Source organism: Prunus mume, linkage group LG4 (genome assembly GCF_029339155.1).
Source record: "Prunus mume cultivar Tortuosa linkage group LG4, ASM2933915v1, whole genome shotgun sequence".
NCBI classification, from domain to species: domain Eukaryota; kingdom Viridiplantae; phylum Streptophyta; class Magnoliopsida; order Rosales; family Rosaceae; genus Prunus; species Prunus mume.
The window spans coordinates 18,421,778-18,445,931 of NC_142701.1; the positions used below are offsets into that span (position 1 = coordinate 18,421,778).

The 24,154-nt window shown below is 38.4% G+C and overlaps 4 protein-coding genes across 4 annotated transcripts; 3 read left to right on the forward strand and 1 right to left on the reverse strand.

The window, feature by feature from the left end:
- The first annotated feature begins 1,881 nt into the window (after positions 1 to 1,881).
- On the forward strand, positions 1,882 to 4,795 carry LOC103330180 (receptor-like cytoplasmic kinase 176). Its single transcript, XM_089050717.1, has 8 exons — positions 1,882 to 2,734; positions 2,891 to 2,935; positions 3,040 to 3,153; positions 3,254 to 3,370; positions 3,542 to 3,760; positions 3,859 to 3,974; positions 4,098 to 4,358; positions 4,450 to 4,795. The coding sequence occupies exons 1-8, from the start codon at positions 2,086 to 2,088 to the stop codon at positions 4,687 to 4,689; spliced, it is 1,761 nt and encodes a 586-aa protein (XP_088906843.1). The 5' UTR covers positions 1,882 to 2,085; the 3' UTR covers positions 4,690 to 4,795.
- A 417-nt stretch (positions 4,796 to 5,212) lies between these two features.
- Positions 5,213 to 8,889, reverse strand: CNGC18 (cyclic nucleotide-gated channel 18). Its single transcript, XM_008232730.3, has 6 exons — positions 8,272 to 8,889; positions 7,965 to 8,177; positions 7,547 to 7,860; positions 7,322 to 7,433; positions 6,506 to 6,742; positions 5,213 to 6,133 (listed from the first exon to the last, which is right to left on the reverse strand). The coding sequence occupies exons 1-6, from the start codon at positions 8,752 to 8,754 to the stop codon at positions 5,351 to 5,353; spliced, it is 2,142 nt and encodes a 713-aa protein (XP_008230952.2). The 5' UTR covers positions 8,755 to 8,889; the 3' UTR covers positions 5,213 to 5,350.
- A 3,778-nt stretch (positions 8,890 to 12,667) lies between these two features.
- On the forward strand, positions 12,668 to 18,221 carry LOC103329886 (potassium transporter 8-like). Its single transcript, XM_008232409.2, has 8 exons — positions 12,668 to 13,440; positions 13,542 to 14,031; positions 14,124 to 14,177; positions 15,750 to 16,010; positions 16,091 to 16,143; positions 16,227 to 16,350; positions 16,424 to 16,678; positions 16,869 to 18,221. Exons 1-8 carry the CDS (start codon positions 13,402 to 13,404, stop codon positions 17,918 to 17,920), a joined length of 2,328 nt encoding a protein of 775 aa, XP_008230631.1. The 5' UTR covers positions 12,668 to 13,401; the 3' UTR covers positions 17,921 to 18,221.
- Positions 18,222 to 19,006: 785 nt separating this feature from the next.
- LOC103329887 (uncharacterized) lies at positions 19,007 to 22,412 on the forward strand. Its single transcript, XM_008232410.2, has 7 exons — positions 19,007 to 19,407; positions 19,525 to 19,611; positions 19,710 to 19,886; positions 20,615 to 20,785; positions 20,941 to 21,153; positions 21,238 to 21,326; positions 21,403 to 22,412. Exons 1-7 carry the CDS (start codon positions 19,323 to 19,325, stop codon positions 22,177 to 22,179), a joined length of 1,599 nt encoding a protein of 532 aa, XP_008230632.1. The 5' UTR covers positions 19,007 to 19,322; the 3' UTR covers positions 22,180 to 22,412.
- The last annotated feature ends 1,742 nt before the right edge of the window (positions 22,413 to 24,154 follow it).

Genomic DNA, 24,154 nt, shown 5'->3' on the forward strand with positions numbered 1-24,154 from the left:
AAAATATTTAAATACTAAGTTTATATTTAGTATAAACATAACTACTAATTAAAGTAATTAAATATTCCATTTACAGAATATTCTATTTAAAGTAATTAAATCTTCAAACCATCTAGAATAAGGATTGTTACAAAAATGAAAAATTAATAAATGTATATTTTTTAAATACAAATGATAGTCTAAATTACTTTCACTAAAACACCCAAAATGGGAGTTGAAATTATAAAAAAACCCAACACCCAAAACACTTTATAAATACACCCAAAACCCATCATTACACACACTCAAAACTCATTTATAAACACACCCAAAAAATATACAATTATTGACTTTGGGGTTGATTTTGGGTGTGTTTCTATGTTTAAATAGTGTTTGGGTTTTTTTATAAATACATGTCTAGTATTGGGTTTATTTATAAATTTGTATTAATTTAATCTATAGGAATGAGAATTTGAACTTGGATGCAAGGGGTTTGGCTCACTCCTTGAGTTAATTCGGATCAATTGGCATAACTCACATCATATCAATAGAAAAACTTAGATTTTGGTGACGTCAAGAATATGAAGTCACACCAATAGCAAAAATAGGCAAACATTTTTCTTGACAACCAAACACACATAACGAGACATCTTGAGTAATACAAATAGTTAGTAATTATTTGTTTCTTTATTATTATTATTTTTTCCATTGGCTAATTAAGGATCATGAGCCTAAATTTTATGTTTTTCATTTTTTCCCCACCAAAGGGCTTTTTTTTTTTTTTTGGTTGAGAAATTCTAGGATTGCATTCATAATTCAGCCAAAAAAGCCATTAGCCACAAGGGGCCAAAACAAACTAGCCACAAAGGGCGATTACAATAACGGAGCGGTCGAACAACAAAATTAAGACAATCTAGTGCGCCTCCACTAACGATCACGCATGATCGAATAAACTCTAGCATAGGCATCCCAACTAAGATTGCAAACTCAGAATAATCAAAAATAGACAAAGCTTGAAAAAACCAAGCCATAACAATACAAATAAAACTCTCACAAAGGAGAGATAAAAAGCTCTCACAAAGGAGAGGTGAAAAGCTCTCACAAAAGGAGAGATGAAAACTCACAGAGAACCTACAGAGTCTCTGTGACTTATTCCAAACATAAAGAAACCGCAAAAAAGATGGTGGTAGAGATCCGACGTCAAAACGCAGGTAGAGATCCAACGCTGAGACGCAATCGCCTATGATGGTTGGAGGAAAATCAGAACAAATCACAATCGCCTATGAGAGAAAACCATTTGTCTCTGGAGAAGATAGGGAGGAAGAGAAAGAGGGGAGAGGAGAGGAAGAACAAGGGCCTCCTCCCCCCTCAAAGTGAAAACGGCTCTAGGAGGGTTTTTTGGGAGCCCACCAAAGGGCTTTCACGAGGTCTTAGTTTGAATAATCCCCTCCTCAATATCGTTTGTATAGAAAATAAAAAATTACAAAGTTGAGGTTAAAGAATGTGTGCCTGCTACAGAATGGCAATAGGATTTGGCTTGATAAAAGACAAGGAAAAGACTTTAGATGTTGGAAAGATAATGCTGCTGAGTCAGTCTAGTCTGCCTTGTATGCTCGAGAACACACACAGCGCCAAAACATAGAATGAATAAACAGCGACGTTTTCTCTTGTTGTTATAAACTACCCGCCATTTCTCACATTTGATTGAGTTTTTTTTTGCTTGCATTGGATTTGGCCGGCAGCAATATTTTCTAATAAGGGAAATGGATGGGCAGAAGATAATTTACATATTAATTAATATTTTAATGAATTTGGACGAAGTATCCAAGCCCTTTTAACCACATTAAACACAAGGTGGGCTTTATCAGCCTCCCTTCAAACTGTTCAAACAAGGAGGAATTGTTACAGAAGAAGTTGTCTGCTCAAGTTTCTGTTTTGATCAATTTCAGTGACACATTTTGAGTCCATAATTCAATCCAAATGTGCTGCAAACTAATCCAGCCTCGGTCAATTATTCTCAAATTCTACAGATTGAGTCTACCTCCAAGAGACTACTTGGTTTTTGATGTGTTTTTGTTCTCCACATAAGGAGTACTGTATAATACCATGGATGAGAGCAAGCTTTTAAACCAAAATGTTATCGTCTTCATCCTCATCACCACCATCTGCTATGCAGCTTCTCAGCCTTCTGCGTCTGATTGCAGCCTTCATTTTGACTTTCCTTCTCCAAATTCAACTTGTGAAGAGGGAGACTGGGGAGGGTTTCTGCGCAAGAACTGCTGCGCTTCAGCGTTCAACGACTACCTCTATGCTCTGGGGCAGAGGGCAAATCAAACCGGACAAATATATCTCAACTCTGCCGAGCAGGGGAGTTGCTTGGCTTCGATGAAGGATTTGCAGAAGAATGTTTTTGGCTGTGGGATTGAGAAGCTAACAAGTGGTGCCGGGGGCTGTTCTGACTTCTCTGTTACTGATGTTACTAATAGGTTGGGTGACAGGTTGAAAAGTCTTGAGGGGAACTGTAAGTTTCAGAGTTCTGATGATGGAAAAAATGAGCAGTTGTGTGGTTCCTGTGTGAAGAGTTGGGAAGACATAGGAGCATTGCCTTCCACATCCTCTGATCCACAATCTATTGAGGTTGAGACCAATGTTTGCAGGTTTGCAGTCCTGGTGTCACATACAAGCATTAATCTTGAAAATAAAGCGCATCTCCTTGCAGTTTATACCTGCCTTGGGTCACAAAAGTTCTTCACCAGTATGTAGCCTCGTGAAACTTCTTACAATCTGTGTGTGTGTGTGTGTGTGTGTGTGTGTGTGTGTGTGTGTGTGTTGATTTGTTAAATGTTACAAGTTCTCAACACTATATCTGCTGATCAAGTTTGTCTGTAAACCATCTCTTTCTCCTTGGCAGATAATAATCAACTACCACCAAAGGGAAATAGGAAAATAAGTACAGGTAAGGCTTCTTCCATCACTGAATTATCACTTGCATTTGCAGAGCTGAAAATATATACTGAATTGGTTGCTTTTGCTATCTATTATGGTATTCAATGGAGCTAGGTTTATGGATTGTGATTGGAGGAAGCATCGTAGGTGTTTTCTTTTTAGTAGTACTAGCTGTATGCATTGTATCAAAGAAACGTATCCAATCAAGTCCACCACCAAAAAAAGACGGTATGCCCAACAATAATATTCCATAGCTGTATCAACACCAAATCTAAGTTACACCTTGCATATGGTGCATACTAATTAAGCCTGACTTGTATGTAAACAGCAGCATTTAAGGATGATCCTTTTGAAGAGTCAGGCTGTCCAAAAATTTCTATCAAGGAAGTGTATTTAGCTTCAAACAATCTAAGCCAATCAAATTTCATTGGTGAAGGAACTGCTGGTGAGCATTTAAATAAAACATAGAGCAAAATGGATCTCATTTTCTTCTCAAGAAAGCATATATCAAAATTTGAATTCTGCATTCTGCAGCACCAGTTTACTTATTATATAATCTGATGATTGGTTGGGTTTTTAATTTTCTGGTTTTTATATTTTGTTCTCAATATAACAGGGAAGGTGTATAAAGGAATACTGTCAACTAATCAACATGTAGCAATTAAGCACATCATCAATGATGGAAATGTGGAGACATTTGCCAGAGAAGTTACAAGCTTATCACACATCAGACATCCCAACCTCGTTACTTTGCTTGGTTATTGCGTAAACGAAGATGAGTGTTTCCTTGTCTACGAGCTTTGTCCCAATGGAAACCTCTCAGAATGGCTTTTTGGTATGTATATATATTCCCCTGCCTTAACATGAAGTTTTAGCTTTTTGAACTATAGGTTTGTGCAGGCTAACCAATTTAAATAAAATGGTAAACAACAGGGAAAGATAGGAACCTGCCCTGGATCCAGAGGCTTGAGATTGCGATTGATAGTGCTCGAGGTCTATCATTTCTCCACACATATCCAGAAGGCTGCATTGTCCATCGCGATATCAAGGTCTGAGGCTCTGAGCTCCCTACTTCCTTGTACCTTTATATACCTGGCTGATATATTGTCACCTAAATGAATGAGAAAGTTGGACACTACATTTTCTGAGATTTTTTTTTTCTCCCCTGGCAGCCAACAAACATTCTTCTTGGGAAGAATTTTGAAGCCAAGCTATCAGACTTTGGACTCTCTAAGATCATTGAACTGGGTGAAACCTATGTGAGTTCCGAAGTGAGAGGAACTTTCGGTTACGTTGATCCTAACTATCGGAGCAACAACCATGTAAATTCAACAGGAGATGTCTACAGCTTTGGAATCGTACTTCTACAAATCCTATCGGGGAAGAAGGTTGTCAACATGAATCTGAACACACCAATGCCATTAAGTAAAATGGTCAGAAACCATTTCCTCCCATAATCTTTTTTCTATATTCAAATTGAGTGTGTTCTCCATGTTACTGATAATCAATGTTTCTACTTGTTAGGCTAAAGGCCTCAACAGAAGTGGCGGCATCAATGATTTTGCTGATCCTAAACTTGAAGGAGAATACTCAGCGGAAGCTTTTGATCTCACACTTCAGTTGGCTCTGTCATGCACAGCACTTAAACAACAAAGACCTTCCATGGAGCAAATTGTTGCAACATTGCAAGAGGCCCATGACATGTCAACAGAGGCAAAGGCCTCCACTCCTGAAGTTTCAACAGATACTAGCATTCAGTATTGAAAGTTTAAAACCACGAAACAGAATCAGAAACTATTAATTACTTTAATTCTAATGAGAATATTTTGTTTTCTTAGATATATTTGGGTTTGTATTGTAACACCACATCAATGCCATTAGCTAATACTTCAGAATACAAATGCATTTGTGAACGTAACTTTAAGTTCATGTTCGTGTATGGATCTGTGCTAGAGTTCTAAACCAGCATTCTAAACTCAAGGATTGTTGAAACTAAAATGATACTAGCATCCTTAATTAGAACTATTTCAATACCGGCTTGTGCCGTGCTTTAGACCGACCCGTATGGATTTTTGTGTGGCTTAATGACAATTTATAGAAACTTAATCTTAGTTACTAAATGCAAATACTTCTTGTTAGAAGCTAAGGAGCCTAATGTATTCCATGTAGCTAGGTCAGTCTACTGTACTGCTTTCCGACTGCATCTGCTCCTTTAGTACACTTATATTTAATCTATTACAGGTCACGGTACCTAATATTTGAGAGCGAATGATTCAACACTATAGAATTGGAAAATTGATGGTCACTGCTAATCTACCTGATGTATAATTTACATCCATGTCACAAAACTTTGTTCCTAACTATTCTTTCGTTAGTTCATTTTCCTGTTCCCTGATTACAAATCTTGAACTAACTAATTGTTCTCTCATTCTACAGAGAAATCAGGTTCATCTGGCTTAAACAAACGAGGCATCCCCAAACTGGTAGAAGCAGCCTCAACCGCCTGAGCTTTCTGGGCAATCCCTCTTTTCGTATTTGCAGCAAATTTGGAAGCCAGAAATGTGACCCCAATATGCGAGCCGGTATTGCTTGTACTCTCCCCTGATCTCCCACCATTCTCATTATTCTCATAATTTCCATCTGCTTGTTCTTCATCATAGTAGTAGTAACCCTCTTCCTCTTGGCCTGGGATTTGCATATAGTAGAAGCTCTCCTGCATAGCCAAGTCCCTTGCCATCTTTCTCTTCTTAAACCTTCTCCAAGCGGCTTGTATGAAGCAAGCACCCCATGTCCTCCATTGGTGGGAATAGTACCTAAACGCATGCTGCAGTTTCTTGCTGTGAAGGCGCTTGAACTGACCTGCAACGAATTTAAGGTCCTCGGCTCGAAGTGCAAAAGCTTCAACTTCGGTTAAGGCTCTCACAGTCCGAGTGGAAGAAGGCAGATTAAGGCTAGAGCTTGGCATCAAGGCCCATGTCAAGAGTTCCTCACCGCAGAAGTCACCCGGTCCAAGAGCGATGGAGTTAAAGAACCCGGACCTCCCTCCATTGGTTGTGGAGCTCTCAAGTTTCCCTCTAATGATAAACAACATCTCAGTTACTGGGTCACCCTCTTGAACTATATGTGTGCCTTGGATACTCAAGGATGAGACAAGACGTTCACATATGGCATCAAGAAGCTGGTCGTCCATTTGTGAAAAAAAAGGGACCTGCACAATGACAGAACAAGATTTATCAGAGTAGGATTCCTCCGTTGGCAAACATTCAACTGCTTTCATTGCATACATGATCCACTGATTGCTTTAGAAATATATCCCGTTATGCAGTAAAAATACTATTTTTCATATGTGTTGTATTAATCATCAGCTTTTCTATGCTGTAAATAGAGAAATCTGGAGTTGTAAATCGAATGGAATAGCGGAAATAAACAATAGGTCCACCAATTTTGGACGCAGCTAAACTTCCAGATAGGACTAAAAAGCCAGAAGAAATGAACTTTTTGCATAAGGGTGGGTCCTGTAACCAGATACAGGGTTGAAGCATCACCAGAAATAACAACACAAGTAGGAAGATACACTTACACGACGAACAAGGTTAAGGCATAAGTGTCGCTGGATTTCATGGCAGAGGTCTAAAGGCAATGAGCGCAATATGGATTCTTCATCAACTCCTCGTGTGGCAAACCATTTGTATTGCATAAATCGGCGTACACGTTCTCGCAAATCCTCAGGTAATTGGCGATGCCTCATCCACTCCTCAGTATCTGTCTGCTTAATCCTCCATTCTTCGAATTTTATTGACATCGATTGCAGATAAGTCTTCAACAAGGGGAAAGAAAATATTATTAAACAGCACCAGTATTTGCATGTATTACTCATGAAAACTTGCAGGTGAGTAGTATACAAAATGTTACAAGTCGGAGATTGGAAGAACATGAAACCCCATTGGAGGCGCTATTCTTACAAAACGAGTTCTACTAGGAAAAATAAAATCCATACCGCAACCCTGACACAATCAGCTAAGTGTAAAGCAATCTGAATGGATTTATATTAATCTAGATGATCTTTACAGTTCTCTCAGTGAACTGCATGGTCAACTACCGGCTAATATGCATGGTGACTGTAATAGCTCTAGTTTATGACTGATTTGTTTTGCAGGGGACTTCTGGCTTTAGGTGGCATGAATTTCTTCTTCTAAGCATTTTGTAGTTTTACAAATTAGATGATGGCTCTACATTTATGGTTTCTTCCATATGTAAAAACCAAACAGGTGAAGTATATGCCAAGTACATTATGCTGTTTAAATGTTTGTAACGCCACACATTACCCTGTTAGCGACATGAAAATCAATAATAACATAACGAGTAGTGGTATCCAAAAATTACTCTCATGTAATACCTGCATGTTTCCAATCAATAGTGAGAAAAGAATTAAACCAGTAAGACAGAGAACAATGGAAAACATTATTTCCCAAAGATATGTGCTCGTCTTCAAAGTCTGCCCGTATGAACTACAGAGAGAAACAAATGATCAGCATTAACAGCAATAAGAATGCTACATTGTAAAAGTGAAAGTAAATGCAGCAGCTTACACACCTCCACAGAAGGCTAATTAGAATCATACCTTAAGTTTCTTAAACCCCACCAAAAACAATACAAGTACTTCTCAAAGAAGCGCGAGTTCGCCACCTCATTCTTGAAAGCATCCCCAAAGATTCCAAACTTAAATTTGATATTTTTCTCATTCTCTGCATCACAATTCGAAACAACGTTGGTGACGTTGAGCCAATATTTCCGTTCTGGTAGCTCCTTGCTATTACAATCCAGAAAACTAGTAAGGCAAGACACAATCATGGACTCGCTCTCCCTTCTACACTCCTGTCTCCAACAAGAGAACTGCCGCCCTATGGACGATAGATACCACACAGCTCCAACTATCTGGACCATTATCACCAACCATGTAATAGATTTAGCAAATTAATTAAATTTTCTTAGGACAATATTTACATGAGTGCTTTGCTTGGAAATAGTTGATTGCTTACATGACTGGCTAGCATGAAAAGAAGGAGATTGTATGCAGCTCCTGCCCACGCAGTCTTCGCCACAACGCCGGTGGTCTTGATGATGCGCTGATTCAGAGGAAAGATGAGGAAGATTCGAGGAACATACTGAGTCAGAACGAACAGAGCCAGAGTGCTGTTGGCATGATCAGCTCTCGAATTCCTGGTGGCCGGAATCACTAACCAGATAACAATCTGCGCAAAATTCAAACCAAATCCTCAATTTCCACCTTGAAAATACTCAACTCCAAATTAACATCAATTAATCAATTAATTGCAAATGCCATGCCTGCGGGACTGGAATGGTGGCAGCAAGATCGACGACGAAGTCGGATTTCAAGTAGCGGATGGCAATCTGGCGGGGGTCCATGACGAGCTCGCCGCGGCCGAAAACCCTAGAACTGGGATTGACGTAGGCGGTACGGAATTTGATGATCATGTGGAGGAGGTAGAAGAGATCGGTGAAGGTGCGGAAGCAGGTGACGACGACGGCGAGTTCGTTGTTGGAGGACAAGCAAGCGGGGCCGTCGACGTTGGGAAGGTAGAAGTAGAGAGGGTCGATGAAGAGGGCGAAGATGCAAATGACGAGGAAGACGTGGTTCCAGTGGGCTACGATGTCGCTGTCCGGGTCGAGGACTTGGTGGTTCCATAGGATTTGGAGCGGGTGCTCTTCCACTGGGATGGCTACGCCGGAGCTGTCGGCGTTGTTAGGGTTGCTGTTGGGGTGGAGGGGGCGGAATTTAGAGGCCGGCGTGGCGATTATTCTATTCATCTTCCATGGCGGACTCCGGGGTTAACTCGGACTCCGCGGTATAGAACTCGTCGTACTGGTCCACGCCCGCACACGCACACCCAATCTCGAAGGTTACGGTGGATTAGGAAATCAAGAGAATGAATTTCTAGTGTCAATTATGTTATAAATGATTGGGGATACAAAGTTTCATGACCTTCAATTGAAAAGGAAGAAGTTATTGATTAATCAAAGAAAGAGAGACAGCGACACAGAAATCCGTACAATGTCATTTGGGGCGGAGGGTGGGGGGTGAGAGTGAGAGAGAAAGGCCGCGAATTGGTTCGCTAATTTTGACCGTTGAGATTTTCGCGGGAAACCGGAGAATACGCGTAGACTTCGGTTAACATTACGTCCGCTGTTCCATTCAAATTCAACTCGAATTTTAGCTTACTGTAATTTCTGCTCTCGCTTTCAGGTCCTCGGAAATGGGCTCTTGTTATTCGGGCCGTGATATACAGATTGCGAAATTTCAAAGCCCATGTTAATTGAGTCCGGCTCGTTATGGGCTCTGTGATTTGGGCCGTGATATAGTCTAAACTACTGTGCATGTTACTTACATAGAAGAATTAACGAATTGAAATTGAATCAACTACTCTCCGTAGTTCATCCCATTCCCGATTTTGAGGGTATTGGTTCTTAGTAAACACATGAGAAACATTAATTAAAATGATTCAAATATGCTATAAATTACTCTAATCTACAGAGAGGGAAATTCGAACTTAAGTGCAAAAGACATCGTCATTACCGTGATTAATTAGTCCAACCAACTTTTGTAGAAAAATAAAAATGAAATTAGGAATGAGGGTGTTGATCAAATTTGTGGATGCATCCCCTTTAAAAGGCCCCAATGATGATTTTTCTTCACACCAATCATGAATTACTTGTGAAATTGGGCACACATGCGAACCTCATTGCCTAAACTGGGTTTCATGGAATGGAAGTTGGGTCCCTTTCCGTAGAAGAGAGAGAGAGACAGAAAAAGAGACGTACAGCTTTGTTTTCTGGGGCCTGCCTTCTACATCAAATGTTTGTTTCTTTCTCATATACAAGAAATAAACTTTTGAATTAAACCAGAACAAAATAAATAAATTGGGTAATTTATATATTAATATCGGAAAGAAAAAAAAAAGTATCTTTCATTTATCATTAGGCCAGCCAGGAATCTCATTTATGGACATGACACGTAACGAAATATGTAATTCAACTGGATTGCTATGATATGAGAGGGACATCCCGACAATCTAAAGAAGGAAAAGAAAAATGGGTTCGAGAAAGAAAAAAGTCAGTAAAAAATCCCAGCAATAATTTATAGAGTAATAATACCCTTTTTTTTATTAAAAAAAAAAAATTCACGTTTGATATTGGCCGGCTGGGTATGACAGTTATAGCCTGCTACTATCTTATAAGAGGTCTCAAATTCGAAACTCATGACATATTAGTTGTGTGTGTGTGAGAAATTTCATACCCTATAATTTAGACCATCGTTTGTTCTCAAAAAAATTGAATTAAAATAAAGAAAATAAAAGAAGAAGAGAAAGTCTAATTTGAGCATTGTATCGCTTTATCAGGATCCATGTTGTTCTATAAATTATGCTGATCTTGCTTTTTCCAGTTTTCAAATTTTATATAAAAAATAGATGCAATTATTTGGTTATATGCAATCTTCAGCTGATGACCTAAATAAGATGTAGGAGCGGCATAAAACCCGAATTCTATGGCCTCGCTCGGTAGTTGTAACTTGCACTATATTATTATATACATGAATTCCTTTCCACCGATTTATTTTACTATGAAAATATAGCCTCCCCTTTTGCACCATTTGGAGATCCTTTGTGGAGATTCTCCTGCGTTTTTATGTATCTGTTTGTTTGACATTGCTAATTCAATGCTAGCTAGCTTTCTCTATCAGGATATATATATGTATATACGTAATAGATCTAGATCACCTAGCTCCTAATTGCATTGCAATTTGCATGAGAACCCTTGTAGAGTTCAAAAATTATATAATGTGGTAACAGGGTTTTCAGTTGACACCTTCCTCAGTTGTATACGGTCAATGCATTCATGTTAAAATATTACGATGAACTGATAACATCACATGATATATTAAAAAATTAACTGTTTATGTAAATGATATATTTTCCAAAAGCATGTCGGTATGTCTTGTAACAAAAGAAAGAAAAGATTGAGCATGCGATAAGTGAAAGAATTTGTCGATGATTCAAGGTAATGGGATCCAACTTGATCCCAGATATTTCCATTTAGATTGGAAAATCCCATAGATGAAACCAGAAAAAAGAAGAAGAAAAGGTTGATGGGTAAGGCAATATTGGGGCATGACATGAACCAGTAGTGGGTGTGGTGACCACTTGAAAAAGAAATAAAGTAAGAAATTAATGTGACAAAATGGGATTTGCACTTTGCTAGTTTCTTTTCATGATCTCTTTGGCGTCTACTGGGTTCAATTATAATTTCTAATAGCTTGCCTACACTTGTGTTACTCCTCTCCACATTCAGCTGATGTGAATGGCTTGCCTTCCTTCTTTCACGATCATTCCTCATCTTATCCCCTTTTTATAATATGGAAAATTGTCGTAAGCAGATCTTCTTATCTAATATTCAGCCCCTCTTATTATCTGTATTTGCATTTTCCATGGTTCATTCAACTGAGTCAACTCGGTTGGTCCAACTCAGAATTGAAACTATTAATTTAATTAGGTTTGATTAACTATGGTTAGGCTTGGGTTAGTTGGTGTTATTTTCTCTAATATGCTGCTGCTGATGAACCACGTGTTTGAAATTAGGTGAGGTTCTTCTCTGCACACTCACATATATAAGCACTAAAACGGATTCCATGGGGTCCCCGACCTAATTTAATCACTTTCATAAGCATGAAGCACAAGCATCCAGGAATTAGGACAGTGGGGCTGATGGGGTCCATTGGCTCCATTCATGCAAGTAAATGCCTGCATTTCCACCAGAATTTGTTGGTAAGATTTGGACACTGTTTCAATACCCTTTTTCTTTGCCACAATTTTTTTTTGGGTGTCAGACCAAAAAAAAATAAAAAAATAAAAAAAAATTGGGTGAAAGATTGGAGCTTTTACTTGCACAACTCAAATTCTAGCTAGCCCGCCAGCCAGCAGTGCAGCAGATTTTCCAAGGTTCTGCTGCTGCCTTAGAAAGAGTCAATTCAGTTAGAATCTCAGGAAAGGAAGTATCTTGTTCTTGTTATCTTGTAAGGTTGCTTAGACTAATTCTAGGTTACTTTTTTGTTTAGGGGCTGCTTACCAGAATTTTAGATCTTAGGTCTAACTAAACCCCACTAGCTAGGTAGCTTAAAGCGACTTCACTTTGGTGAGCGAATAAAAGATGAGAACTTTAGCTAGGAAAAATCTTTAATTTCTATTAAGGCCTATGCAAATAAATCCCCCCATTTGCAATGAAGAGTCAAAGCTTATTGTCATTCAACAACAGCTCATTTTTAAAGAAATGCTATATATGTATTAGATGATACACCAGTTACGTAGTGTACCGGAAACATGCAAAAATCACTTCTTTAATAAATGGTAGGCTACTTGTCTAAATGAGAAGAACAATCATGATTCATAAACAAAACAATTTATTGTTTAATTAGTTTGTCAATTTCAAAAATGAAATGAGAAGAACAATCATTTTCTCCTACTAATACCAAAATCCTCTCACACACAAAACACCCATTTATTATAATAGTCTGTAAAATTCTGTGGACTCTAGTTAAAAACACAACAAAATGAATTTTCCCTTTCAGTCCTGACTCCTAATCTACTCACTTCCTGAAAAATTTACAGAAATGCCATTCCCGCGACTTGTCTGAGTTATAGATAGAGACCAATGATTCGTTGCCAAGCGAGGAGGTACACAGACTCGCAGTTGATGGGTTGCAGTTTAATTGCTATGTCAGGAGAGAAGAGCCAGGAAAAAGAAATATATAGATATATAAATATAATATTAAGTGTCAAGTGTTAAAGAATTTCCAGTTAGTGCATGCCTTGTTTACAGAGCACTTTCTCCACTCCCTGTATTTTCTTCTCTCGGATAGAGCCAAGTGGAGAGGAGAAGGATACCCCTCCTCTAGAGTTTTCCATCTAGAATCCAAGCTAAAGCAAAACAACTTTAGCTGAAAGAGAAAACCAAACTCAAACCTACCATTACTTACACACACACACACACACAAAAGAAGAAGAAAGAAGACCCCTTTTTTTTCTCTCTCTCTCTCTCTCTCTCTCTCTCTCTCTCTCTAAGACCCCCACACCATATTCTATTCTGAAGCTCCAATTCCAAGTTTTCAACCACCTCTCCTCTTTCCAATACCATTCTCTATATTCGTTTCTGGTGTTTCGTGCTTTTATGTTTTTTTTGGTCTACATTGGTTGGCCTTAAACTAGTACCTTTGTCAAATCTCGTTAGGAAAGAGAGAGGGACAAGAAAAGAAATAAAGACCGTATCTTTATTATTTTCTTTATCAATTTTCTTGTTTTTCTCGACTTGGTTGAACTGGGGAGGGTGTTAATCCACCTGGGTCGTCTTTATTTCCTTCAACTTGCCTGAAAAAATGGATTTTGTATAATTCTTAGACAGCCCATCATGGATCTGGAGGGTGTGGTCCGTAGCCATCCAATTAAGGTAATACATGTGGCACAGTGTGGCAGTATAAGTATTATAGTATTCCAATTCCAATCCCCAGCTTTCTGATAATTGCTTCTTCTTCTTATAAATTGTTGCAGAAAGATTCATGGAAGACACTGTTAACTTTAGCTTATCAGAGCTTGGGAGTTGTCTATGGAGATTTAAGCACTTCTCCTTTGTATGTTTACAAGAGCACTTTTGCAGAGGACATTCATCATTCAGAGACTAATGAGGAGATTTATGGGGTTCTCTCTTTTGTATTCTGGACACTGACGCTGATACCTTTAGTGAAATATGTGTTTATTGTGCTTAGAGCTGATGATAATGGTGAAGGTGGGACTTTTGCTCTGTATTCACTTTTATCCCGGCATGCCCGAGTGAGCTCCTTGCCCAATTGCCAACTTGCAGATGAGGAGCTATCAGAGTACACTAAAGATGGTGTTGTTTCAACCAGTAACAGTGCTTTTGGGTCGAGTTTAAAATCCACATTGGAGAAGCATAGAGTGCTGCAAAAGGTGCTTCTTATTCTGGCTTTGATTGGGACTTGTATGGTTATTGGTGATGGGGTGCTCACCCCAGCAATTTCTGGTACTTGGGTGTTTATGATATTATTGAAATTTTGGGTTTTTAAGTTGTGCAATTGGGATTTCAATAATGAGAATTGCTTCATGTGGCTGCAGTTTTTTCGGCTGTTTCGGGTCTGGAGCTTTCCATGTCAAAAGAGCAGCATCGATGTAAGTTCTTTTCTACTGGAGCTTTCATTTCACGCCTTCAAATCAGTTATACTGTTTAATAAGTATATTAATTACAACCGGTTTTGGCTGTGTGGTGGATGTTCTCTGGCATTCTGCCATCTTGATGGAACTTAACTTTCCAATTAGGAGCTAAAAGAATAACTTAGAAATTGAAATTAGATTGACTAATCAGGATTACAGACTGCTAACACAGTAGAGAAAATTCTGCCATCTATATTAATTCCAAGATGCTTTGGCTGCACTGCTTCATAGAATTTCTTTGCATCTATTCCCAATTATCTGCAACGAGACTGTTAGCAGATGCAAATCATTGTTAGGTATCTAAATCTTACTTTTAGTTGATGCAAATCAAGGGTGTTCTAAATTTCAGAGGCTTTCTCTTCCTTTCTACTGCACAGACGTGAACTAGTGACAAGGAGGCAATACCTAATTTTAGTAAATGAAAACACTGTCGTAGGACCCTACAAATATTAAGACAAATTATCCTGCTTAATTTAAAGTCAAATCACTATCAAGCTAATAAAATATAATTAGAATGATTAGTGTGGAACGCCCAGTTGATTTTTCTCTATTTTTTTTGTGGGGGTAAACAGTTGATTATTCTTTGTTTTTGTAGAAAAGTAAAGGTGCAACGTGTGATTGAAAAAAAATATAGTTTCAACTTTCATGAATATACTATTGAGAGTAAAAAGTCGTGTCTTTTTATAAAGTGAAGAAGATGTAGCTATAAGATGAAGGAGAAAGTAACTTATTTTGGATAAGACTCTGAATAATATAATAAAAATTGAAGAGTGATCTAGAGTAGACATCTATCTAGTTGGCAATATGGTCATAGCTAGACTTGTCGAATTGAGTTAGAGTTATGACTGGAGCCCTCCTAAGAGGTATACATAATTATAACTTTTGACCAAGCCTTGACCCACTTGCTGATGGCTAAAACATTTCATTAACCAGTATGAAGTCACCATCTTATGATTATATTTTCAAGTGCCACTAGTGTTCTAATTAAATCATCACCTTCATAGTCACAGTGGACAATATAGTTACACCTCTACTTTCAGAACTTTACCAGTTTCAAATATCCCCTTCGCATACAGCCATATATCATGTACTTGTACATATGTGTGTGTGTGTGTGTGTGTGTTTCACAATTGGCATCCTTTCCACGTGGACTTTTATCTATTACCTCATTTGTTGATGATCCTGCCAACTTTAATTTTCTAGTGTTTGCTATTTGTGGACAATGTGCTCTCCAATGACAATTAAATAATGGGTTACAAAAGCTCTCTAAACAGAAAATTGTTCTATCAATTGGACTTTGAGCAGCCATTTGATCAAGTAGTGTAGCCTTATTAGTTTCAATGCTGTTTGTGAATATTTATTGTATATATATACGCATATTACTTTTTCTGGAAAGTTATTTTAAAGCTTCAACAGCCGATTTAACTGTACACTACTTTGACCAACCTGGTAGGAAACTTAATGGGGGATTCTGTTATGCCTGAAAAGTTATGATTTCTTACTTGAACTCAACATATTGATTATGTGCAGATGTTGAAGTCCCAGTTGCTTGTGTTATACTCGTATTTTTGTTTGCCCTTCAACATTACGGGACCCATCGGGTAGGGTTCTTGTTTGCCCCAGTTGTGATCACTTGGCTTTTCTGCATCAGTTCCATTGGTGTATACAACATCTTCCGTTGGAATCCCCAAGTTTATCAAGCACTCTCTCCATATTACATGTACAAATTTTTGAAGAAGACCCAAAAGGGAGGTTGGATGTCCTTGGGTGGTATACTGTTGTGCATGACAGGTACAAGAGTATGCAGAGTGAACCTTCTTTTCATGGATGCTTACTTTCCTTCTCTGACATTATCTTGTTTGTCTTTGAAGGCTCGGAAGCTATGTTTGCTGATCTTGGACACTTTTCACAGTTGTCAATCAAGGTATTCAAACTGAATAATCTATACTGGTCAAGTGGAGATTTTCATCTGTACTAACTAAGTAATCTTTCACATTTGCCTTGCAGATTGCCTTCACCTTTGTGGTTTACCCATCCTTGATTCTAGCATATATGGGACAAGCTGCATACCTTTCTGAGCATCATGTCATACAGAGTGACTATCGGATTGGATTCTATGAATCAGTTCCTGGTAGGTGTCTAGCCATACTTGCAGCAGTTTTAACTTTGAGATTAACCTAATTAAAGTTCTCTCCTTGTCACAGAGAAAATAAGATGGCCTGTTTTGGCAATAGCCATACTTGCTGCAGTGGTGGGAAGTCAAGCCATCATAACTGGAACTTTTTCGATAATCAAACAATGTTCTTCTTTGGGTTGCTTTCCAAGGGTCAAGATTATCCACACATCTTCTAAAATACATGGACAAATTTACATCCCAGAGATTAACTGGACATTAATGTTGCTATGCTTGGCTGTTACCATTGGTTTTAGAGACACAAAATCCATGGGCAATGCATCAGGTACAGTTTACTTCAATGTTTGTTTGCATGGACATACCAACACATGGTCAAGACTCTACATAACCTTTGATTTTGTGTGTTTGGGTTTTTTTATGGTGTGTAATGTATTATCCTACCAAGTATGCTTATTACATGTTTAAAGTTTTTTACCGCATTATTGTATCCTGAAACTTTTACCTTTATTATATAGGTTTGGCCGTTATAACTGTCATGCTGGTAACTACCTGCCTTATGTCTCTAGTCATAGTCTTGTGCTGGCACAAAAGCATCTTCCTGGCAATTTGCTTTATATTATTCTTCGGCTCCATTGAGGCACTCTACTTCTCAGCATCGCTCATAAAGTTTCGTGAAGGGGCTTGGGTCCCCATTGCTCTTTCATTCATCTTCTTAGTGGTTATGTATGTATGGCACTATGGCACTTTCAAGAAATATGAGTTTGATGTCCAAAATAAAGTCTCCATCAACTGGCTCCTCAGTTTAGGTCCTACTCTGGGGATTGTTAGGGTCCGGGGGATTGGCCTTATACATACTGAGCTCGTTTCTGGGATCCCAGCTATTTTCTCTCACTTTGTTACCAACCTCCCTGCTTTCCACCAGGTTGTAGTTTTCCTCTGCATCAAGTCCGTCCCAGTCCCACATGTCGGACCTGAGGAAAGATTCTTAGTGGGACGAGTTGGTCCTAAGGAATACCGGCTCTATAGATGCATAGCACGCTATGGTTATCGTGATGTTCACAAGGATGACATTGAATTTGAAAGAGATCTCGTTTGTAGTATTGCAGAATTCATTCGGTCAGAGAGACCAGAATGTGATGTCAGTCTAGAAAAACTGGAAGACGATGAGAAAATGACAGTTGTTGGGACTTCATCATCAAATTTAGATGGCATAAGAATATCTGTAGATGATGCAGATTTCTCTGAAATGGCAAGCACCTCAGAGTTGCAGGAGATAAGGCCTACAGAAAAGCCCAAGAAGAGGGTGAGATTTGTTGTTCCAGAGTCTCCACAAATTGATAGGGAGGCAGTAGAGGAGTTGCAGGAACTGATGGAAGCAAGGGAGGCAGGAATGGCATTTATATTAGGCCACTCATATGTGAAGGCAAAGAGAGGATCCAATTTGATGAAGAAACTAGTGATCAATGTCGGGTATGATTTCTTGCGGAGAAACTTTCGGGGGCCAACTTATGCTTTAAGCATTCCTCGTGCATCTACTCTAGAGGTAGGGATGGTCTACCATGTTTAGTTTTGGTTATACGGTAGGTACAGCTTTGTACTCAATGCTTTCTTTGCTTTCTTTTCTTTTTCTTATCTTTTTGCTGTTTCAGTCATATTGTATATGATAGATCATGGCATTTTTATGCTGCCCTTACACTGTAAAAACTTCTAGAGCTCTTAGGCAATGGAAGCGCTGATGCTTCTGGGGTTTGCATTTGAGATAGTATCACGGTCATGGCCCGCCCTTCGTGCTTTCCCAAGTAAACATATGCTGCATCAATAAGAGAATTGGGCCAAATTTTGGGCTTTTCATTTGGGTTTAATGAAAATCCTACAAGGTTGTAAAGTTTTTTCTGCCCATTATCGTTGTTCATCATTAGAGTACTCAAAGATGGATAGATTCTTGACTTGGAAATATCAAAGATGCATAGACAAATGTGATGATGCTGCGATGGATGGAAAGCATGACTAGAGGTAGCGTAATCCAAACGTTACAAGCCAAGCCCTGCCCTGCCCCATAAGAATCCCAGAAGGCCAGAAGCAAAAGAATTAGGTAAGAAAAAGAAGGTGATTTTGTTGACCATTAAAGGAAAAACAAAGAAGATTAAAAACATTCTCACGACCGCGACAGACCACTTTGGTTTGTTATTATAACGAATGGGTTCTAAAGCACATGATGAGAGATCAGAGATGAGAGATGAGGGTGAAGAAACAAAAAGACAACAGCAATAAACAAAGCACCAAAGGAACATATAATTGAAGTAACTTGTAGTAGGCTACTTGCAGGCGTACAGCCTACAAGTCACAGTTTTTCAGTATGTTCTCCGGCTGTTCCAAAATTGCATAACATCATCTGATGATGATGATGCTATGCTTGCTTCTCCCAAATTTAGGAAGGAACATGAACAACTAACCACAGCCTCGTGATTAAAATGACACTAATGCCCCTGGCTATGATAACATTTTCTGGGGGAAAGTGAAGTGATTAACACCAACACCACCAACTATAATTAATTAGAAAGCTCGCCCCAGCTCTTTCAGTCTGCTAAAATCCAGATGTTAAAAATAAACCCAACTTAGTTAATATAAATTTAAGACAAAAAACAGAGTATATGATTCCCTCTTGCTGGCTTTCCACAGCAGTGAGACCACTCTCTCTCTCTCTCTACCTCTTTTGCCTTTACCTTTTCTTTTCCCTTGCACAGAGCTCCATTGTGTTTACTACCAAACCTTCCAAATTCCTTATACCCTCTTTGTCTCTTTTACCTTCTCTCTCTGAAAAAGGTTTCATACTGATTAACACGTAGAAAAAGTGGCAGAACATTGTCTGTGGGGTCTCCTACTTAAGTAGGTTTCCTACAAGTTCAGAGCTTCAATCCTCAGGTGGGAGTATTCTGTTCTTTGATGTTCAACTCTGATCAGCAACAACAATGGCGAGGAACTGGGTTGCACTGGTTCTGATTTGTGTGGTTCTCTCCGGGGACTTTTCATCCGCATCAGCCAGTCCTCCTGCAAGTGAGTATTGACAAGCATACGCCCATTTTAAGTTAAAGTTTGCATTTTGATCACACGCTGATTCAAATGTGTCATCTTCTTTATCCGGTACTTTTGTATTTTCCTAAATATATGCAGAAATTGTAACTGGGGTTGTCTCCAATGTGGTCTCTGCTCTTGTCAAATGGCTTTGGTCACTCAAATCCACCACCAAAACCGGCACAGGTACATTTTCCAATGGTCCCCGATTTTGAGGTTGTTAATGTGGTAATTAGATAGTATGTTGTTTTGCAATGGTGATGGGAGGTTTTCAAATTTCTCAGCTGTTTCTGGCCGTTCAATGGTGAAATTTGAGGGTGACTATACGGTGGATACGGTGTTTGATGGAAGTAAGCTTGGAATTGAACCACACACAGTTGAGGTATCCCCAAGTGGAGACCTTCTGGTGTTGGATTCTGAAAATAGCAACATCTACAAGATCTCAACGCCATTGTCTCGGTGTAAGCCACTTTTGCTACGTTAATTTTTGGACTATGCTATTAAGTCTCTGCATCTCTTGTTTGCTACCACTAATGTATATCCAGGGACCCAACTCTAGCTCATCCTAATAGTTGAACTTTCTGTTTGGCTTGATGTACTTAGGACATTGTTTTCTGATTCCTTTCTTGCCTTCACCTCTAGCCAAATTCCAAATTCACTTTTTACTGTTGCTGCTTTTATATGCTTTTGTTTAGTGGAAGACTCTACTTTCTGGATAATCAAGTGCTATCTTTTTGGAGATTTTCTATCGTTTTCTTTTGGTTTGTGACCAGGATTCGCTAATGACCAGTTAGAGTTTTTTGTTTACCCATCTTATATTTCTTTTTCATTTCCCTAACCTAGATTAAAGGACTTTGTGTGCTTTCACATGGGAAACTTGTTTCGTTATTTATTGGTTAATGATTCCCAATGACACTTTTTCTTTCATAATTTCAGCTTCATTTGCATTGTTAAGATAATCAATTATCAAAATATAAAAGAAAATAAAGAAAAGATGAACTTCCATATTTCTTTGATTTTATATTGGTCAGATACACAAACAAATTGAGTTCTGCACTCTTAAAATCTTCTCACTTTCTACAAGGAAAAAATTTCTTCATCAGTTGCCTATTAAATGCTTGTTATCTGTTGAAATATTTCGGTATAGCCTATCATTCTTTTATATGCTGAATGAGAGGATGATATGCAGATAGCCGACCCAAGCTGATTGCTGGATCACCTGAAGGGTACTCTGGGCATGTGGATGGGAGGCCAAGAGAAGCAAGAATGAACCATCCCAAAGGGCTGACTGTGGATGACAGAGGAAATATTTATGTTGCAGACACAATGAATATGGTTATCAGGAAGATAAGTGATGCCGGTAAGTCTCTGGATGTTCAAGGCATTATTTTGGTTAAGGAATGGCCTCTTTCTTCTGTTATCATGGTGTTCAAGTTATGTAATGGCAAGAAAAACTTATGTCACCAACAGGAACAGGCTTTTAGATCAATTTGAATTAAATTTTCCTTTCTACAGGGGTCACGACAATTGCTGGTGGAAAATGGGGCAGAGGAGGTGGTCATGTTGATGGTCCAAGTGAAGATGCAAAGTTTTCTAGTGATTTTGACGTGGTATACATTGGCAGTAGCTGCTCTCTTTTGGTTATAGACAGAGGAAACCAGGCAATTCGAGAGATCCAACTACACTATGATGACTGTACTGACCGCTATGATGGAAGTTTCCATTTAGGTATAACTAAACAGCTTGAAATTTCAACCCTTTGATTTGCTTTAGGTGATGCAGGTATATAAAATTTGTCGTCCATCATTGCAGGAATAGCAATGCTGATTGCAGCTGCCTTCTTTGGTTACATGCTGGCATTGCTGCAGCGTAGGGTGCAAGCAATGTTTTCTTCAGATGAGGTAAGCCATCACAGGTTTCTTGTTTGACCTTGTCTTCAATATTTCAACCCAATTCCAAATTATTTTGATTCTACAGGATCGAAGAACTCCTATGAAGAGAGATGCACCAATGGCACCATATCAGAGGCCTCCTAAATCTATCAGGCCCCCTTTAATTCCACCTGAAGATGAACCAGAAAAACTAGATGATGGTTTCTTTGGTTCACTAGGGAAGTTTGCCGTTAACACTGGCTCATCTGTGGCTGAAATCTTGGGGGGGTTGTTTATGGGATTTAGAAGAAAGCCCATGCATTATCAGATTCAGCAGCAGTATCATCAAGCCAACAAACATTCAAATGCATGGCCTATGCAAGAGAGCTTTGTGATTCCAGATGAAGATGAGCCGCCGTCAATAGAAACCAGAAGCCCAACCCCAAAGAAAACCTACCCCTTCATGACCAAAGACCTGGAGAAGTCCCACCATTTGAAGCAAAGTCAAGCGTACTATAATTCATGGGATGGTGAATATCACCAACAGCAACAACATCAGATGCAGATGCAGATGCAGCAGCAGCAGCAGCAGCAACAACATCAGATGCAGATGCAGCAACAGGAACAACATCGGATGCAGATGCAGCAGCAGCAGCAGCAACACCGACAGCAGCAGCATCACAGGCAATACTCATCAAGCCCGAAAACATTCTACGAGAAGAGCAGCGAGACAAATGAGATTGTGTTTGGGGCAGTTCAAGAACAGGATGGACGACGTGAAGCCGTGGTGATAAAGGCTGTAGACTATGGAGATTCGAGATACAATCACCACAACATTCGACCGCGCTTCAACTATATGGGTTATAATTCCTCTGGTTATTGACTGTCCATCAAGGAACACAAAAATATCCTTTATGTTGTATGGGAGGTGTGAGGATGAGTTGTAGGGCTTTGCTGTTTCTTATAGTTCCTTTCCTTATTTTCTCAAGGAAATGTTTAAGTTTTATATTGCCAAGCTAGCTAAGTTAGATGTGTGTTTTCCTTTATTTAGAAATCCAAAGAATCAAGCTAGTCCTGATTTTAGAGCTCATTGAAATTAACAGGAAATTAATTTAATCTCTTGGTTCTCATTCTTAAACCACAGTGAGTGGGGTCGCAATGATAGCGTAGGTAGGATTTTATCAAACGGTCAAACACCGGCTCAAAGCAATCTGGGTCAAAGCTAAAACTTAACATCTTCCAAATCGAGTCACTTTGAGCAGAAATGACTTTGAAACCTGAAGTTTATCGGTGATTCAGTGGCACGATCACCTAACAAGTCGTATAGGTCCCCTTAGTGGACCATTACCCAAATTATTCTTTCTTCTTCTCCCAGTAGTCTTGTGATTAGGTTAATGTTTGAGACTTGGATTTAAGGATTGGAGGTTCAAATTCATTTTTGGAATACTAAATAATTTTATAATTATTAAAATTATTTTAAAAATATATTCGTAATTTTAAAATAATTTTAAAATCCACAAATTTATTTTAGATAAGTATATATAATTAATTAGTATTTATTAAGTAATTTATGAAATTAATTAAAATACTATTTATTCATTAAATAACAATAATTAATAATTAATATAATTAAATAAGGCTAATATATTACTTCATTGCAAATATTAAACTAAACAAACTAATTTTGTACATAAAAAAATAAAAAATAAGGTTCACAAAATAATTTAAAATAATTAATTACTATTTGTTAAGTAATTTATGAAATTAGTAAAATATTTAAATACTAATTAATCACTAAAGAAATAATAATTAAACATAATTACTAATTAAAGGAATTAAAAAAATGCTAAGATATTACTTAATTACAAAAGAGAAAACCATTTTGTGTAGTATAGCCGTGCGGCTATACGTTTAAAATATTCGAATATATTTGAAGAGTACAGCCGCGCGGCGATACGCTTAGCAGCCCGGCTGTATTGTTAAAATATTTGAATATATTTAAAGGGTATAGCCGTACGGCTATACGCTTTAAATTTTAATATTTATATAAAAAATATATTTTAGGATCTGAGCTAAAACTTAACATCTTCCAAATCGGTGAGCGGAACTGAAATCTGAAAAGTCAATATTGCCCTAAAGTTTATCAGTGATTCAGTGGCAGGATCATCTATAAGTCGTATAGGTCCTCTTAGTGGACCCTTACCCAAATTATTATTTTTTTTCTTCTCATTCATCTCGATTTCATTTCTACTATTATAGAGCCAGGCGAAAACAGTTGGGGTCACAAGCTTCATCAAAATCTTTACTTAAACAAACATGGCCAAAATAAACAAAATTCAAAATAAAGGACAAAAAGTAAAAATTACGTATCTTGAAAGAAAGATATAGGCTTTGTATTAGAATGATGAAGAAATTAAAGAATGCAACTTTTTTCCACAAGTATAACACGGGCTGTGCTGTGCTAACTGGATATTTGAGCCCTAAATACTAAAGTAGCTAGCACAACTTCATTTCTGTGCACCATATGAGGGACAAACAAACAAACTAAAGATTCGAACATTAGTGGCCTTCACCGGGGCTTGGACCAGAATTCTTGACTCCCCAGAGGGCAAGAACATCACCGAAGTAATGGCCAACCCCTCCCGGGCTCGGACCGGCCTTCCTCGGGTTGTGGTGGAGCTGGTGGCCGTGGTGGTGATGATTCTTATAATGATGTGGAAGAGGACGGGCTTCTATGGCAACAGCTAGCAAAACGAAGCTCAGAACAAGTAGGGGAACGAGGAAACGCTGGAGCTTGATTTCTCTGGCCATGACTAAAACTCAACAACTAAAGTCACTGGTTTTTTGTTTTGTGGTAT

Coding starts and splice junctions, on each gene's coding strand:
- LOC103330180 (XM_089050717.1), top strand. CDS start 2,086: ATGGATGAGAGCAAGCTTTTAAACCAAAATGTTATCGTCTTCATCCTC. Junction 3,154..3,253: donor TCCACCACCAAAAAAAGACG/GTATGCCCAACA, acceptor GTATGTAAACAG/CAGCATTTAAGGATGATCCT. Junction 3,371..3,541: donor CATTGGTGAAGGAACTGCTG/GTGAGCATTTAA, acceptor TCAATATAACAG/GGAAGGTGTATAAAGGAATA.
- LOC103329886 (XM_008232409.2), top strand. CDS start 13,402: ATGGATCTGGAGGGTGTGGTCCGTAGCCATCCAATTAAG. Junction 16,011..16,090: donor TATACTGTTGTGCATGACAG/GTACAAGAGTAT, acceptor TTGTCTTTGAAG/GCTCGGAAGCTATGTTTGCT. Junction 16,679..16,868: donor ATCCATGGGCAATGCATCAG/GTACAGTTTACT, acceptor TTTATTATATAG/GTTTGGCCGTTATAACTGTC.
- CNGC18 (XM_008232730.3), bottom strand. CDS start 8,754: ATGAATAGAATAATCGCCACGCCGGCCTCTAAATTCCGCCCCCTCCAC. Junction 7,434..7,546: donor TGGGGTTTAAGAAACTTAAG/GTATGATTCTAA, acceptor TTCTCTCTGTAG/TTCATACGGGCAGACTTTGA. Junction 6,743..7,321: donor TATTGATTGGAAACATGCAG/GTATTACATGAG, acceptor CCCTTGTTGAAG/ACTTATCTGCAATCGATGTC.
- LOC103329887 (XM_008232410.2), top strand. CDS start 19,323: ATGGCGAGGAACTGGGTTGCACTGGTTCTGATTTGTGTGGTTCTCTCC. Junction 19,408..19,524: donor ATCAGCCAGTCCTCCTGCAA/GTGAGTATTGAC, acceptor AAATATATGCAG/AAATTGTAACTGGGGTTGTC. Junction 20,786..20,940: donor CAGGAAGATAAGTGATGCCG/GTAAGTCTCTGG, acceptor TCCTTTCTACAG/GGGTCACGACAATTGCTGGT.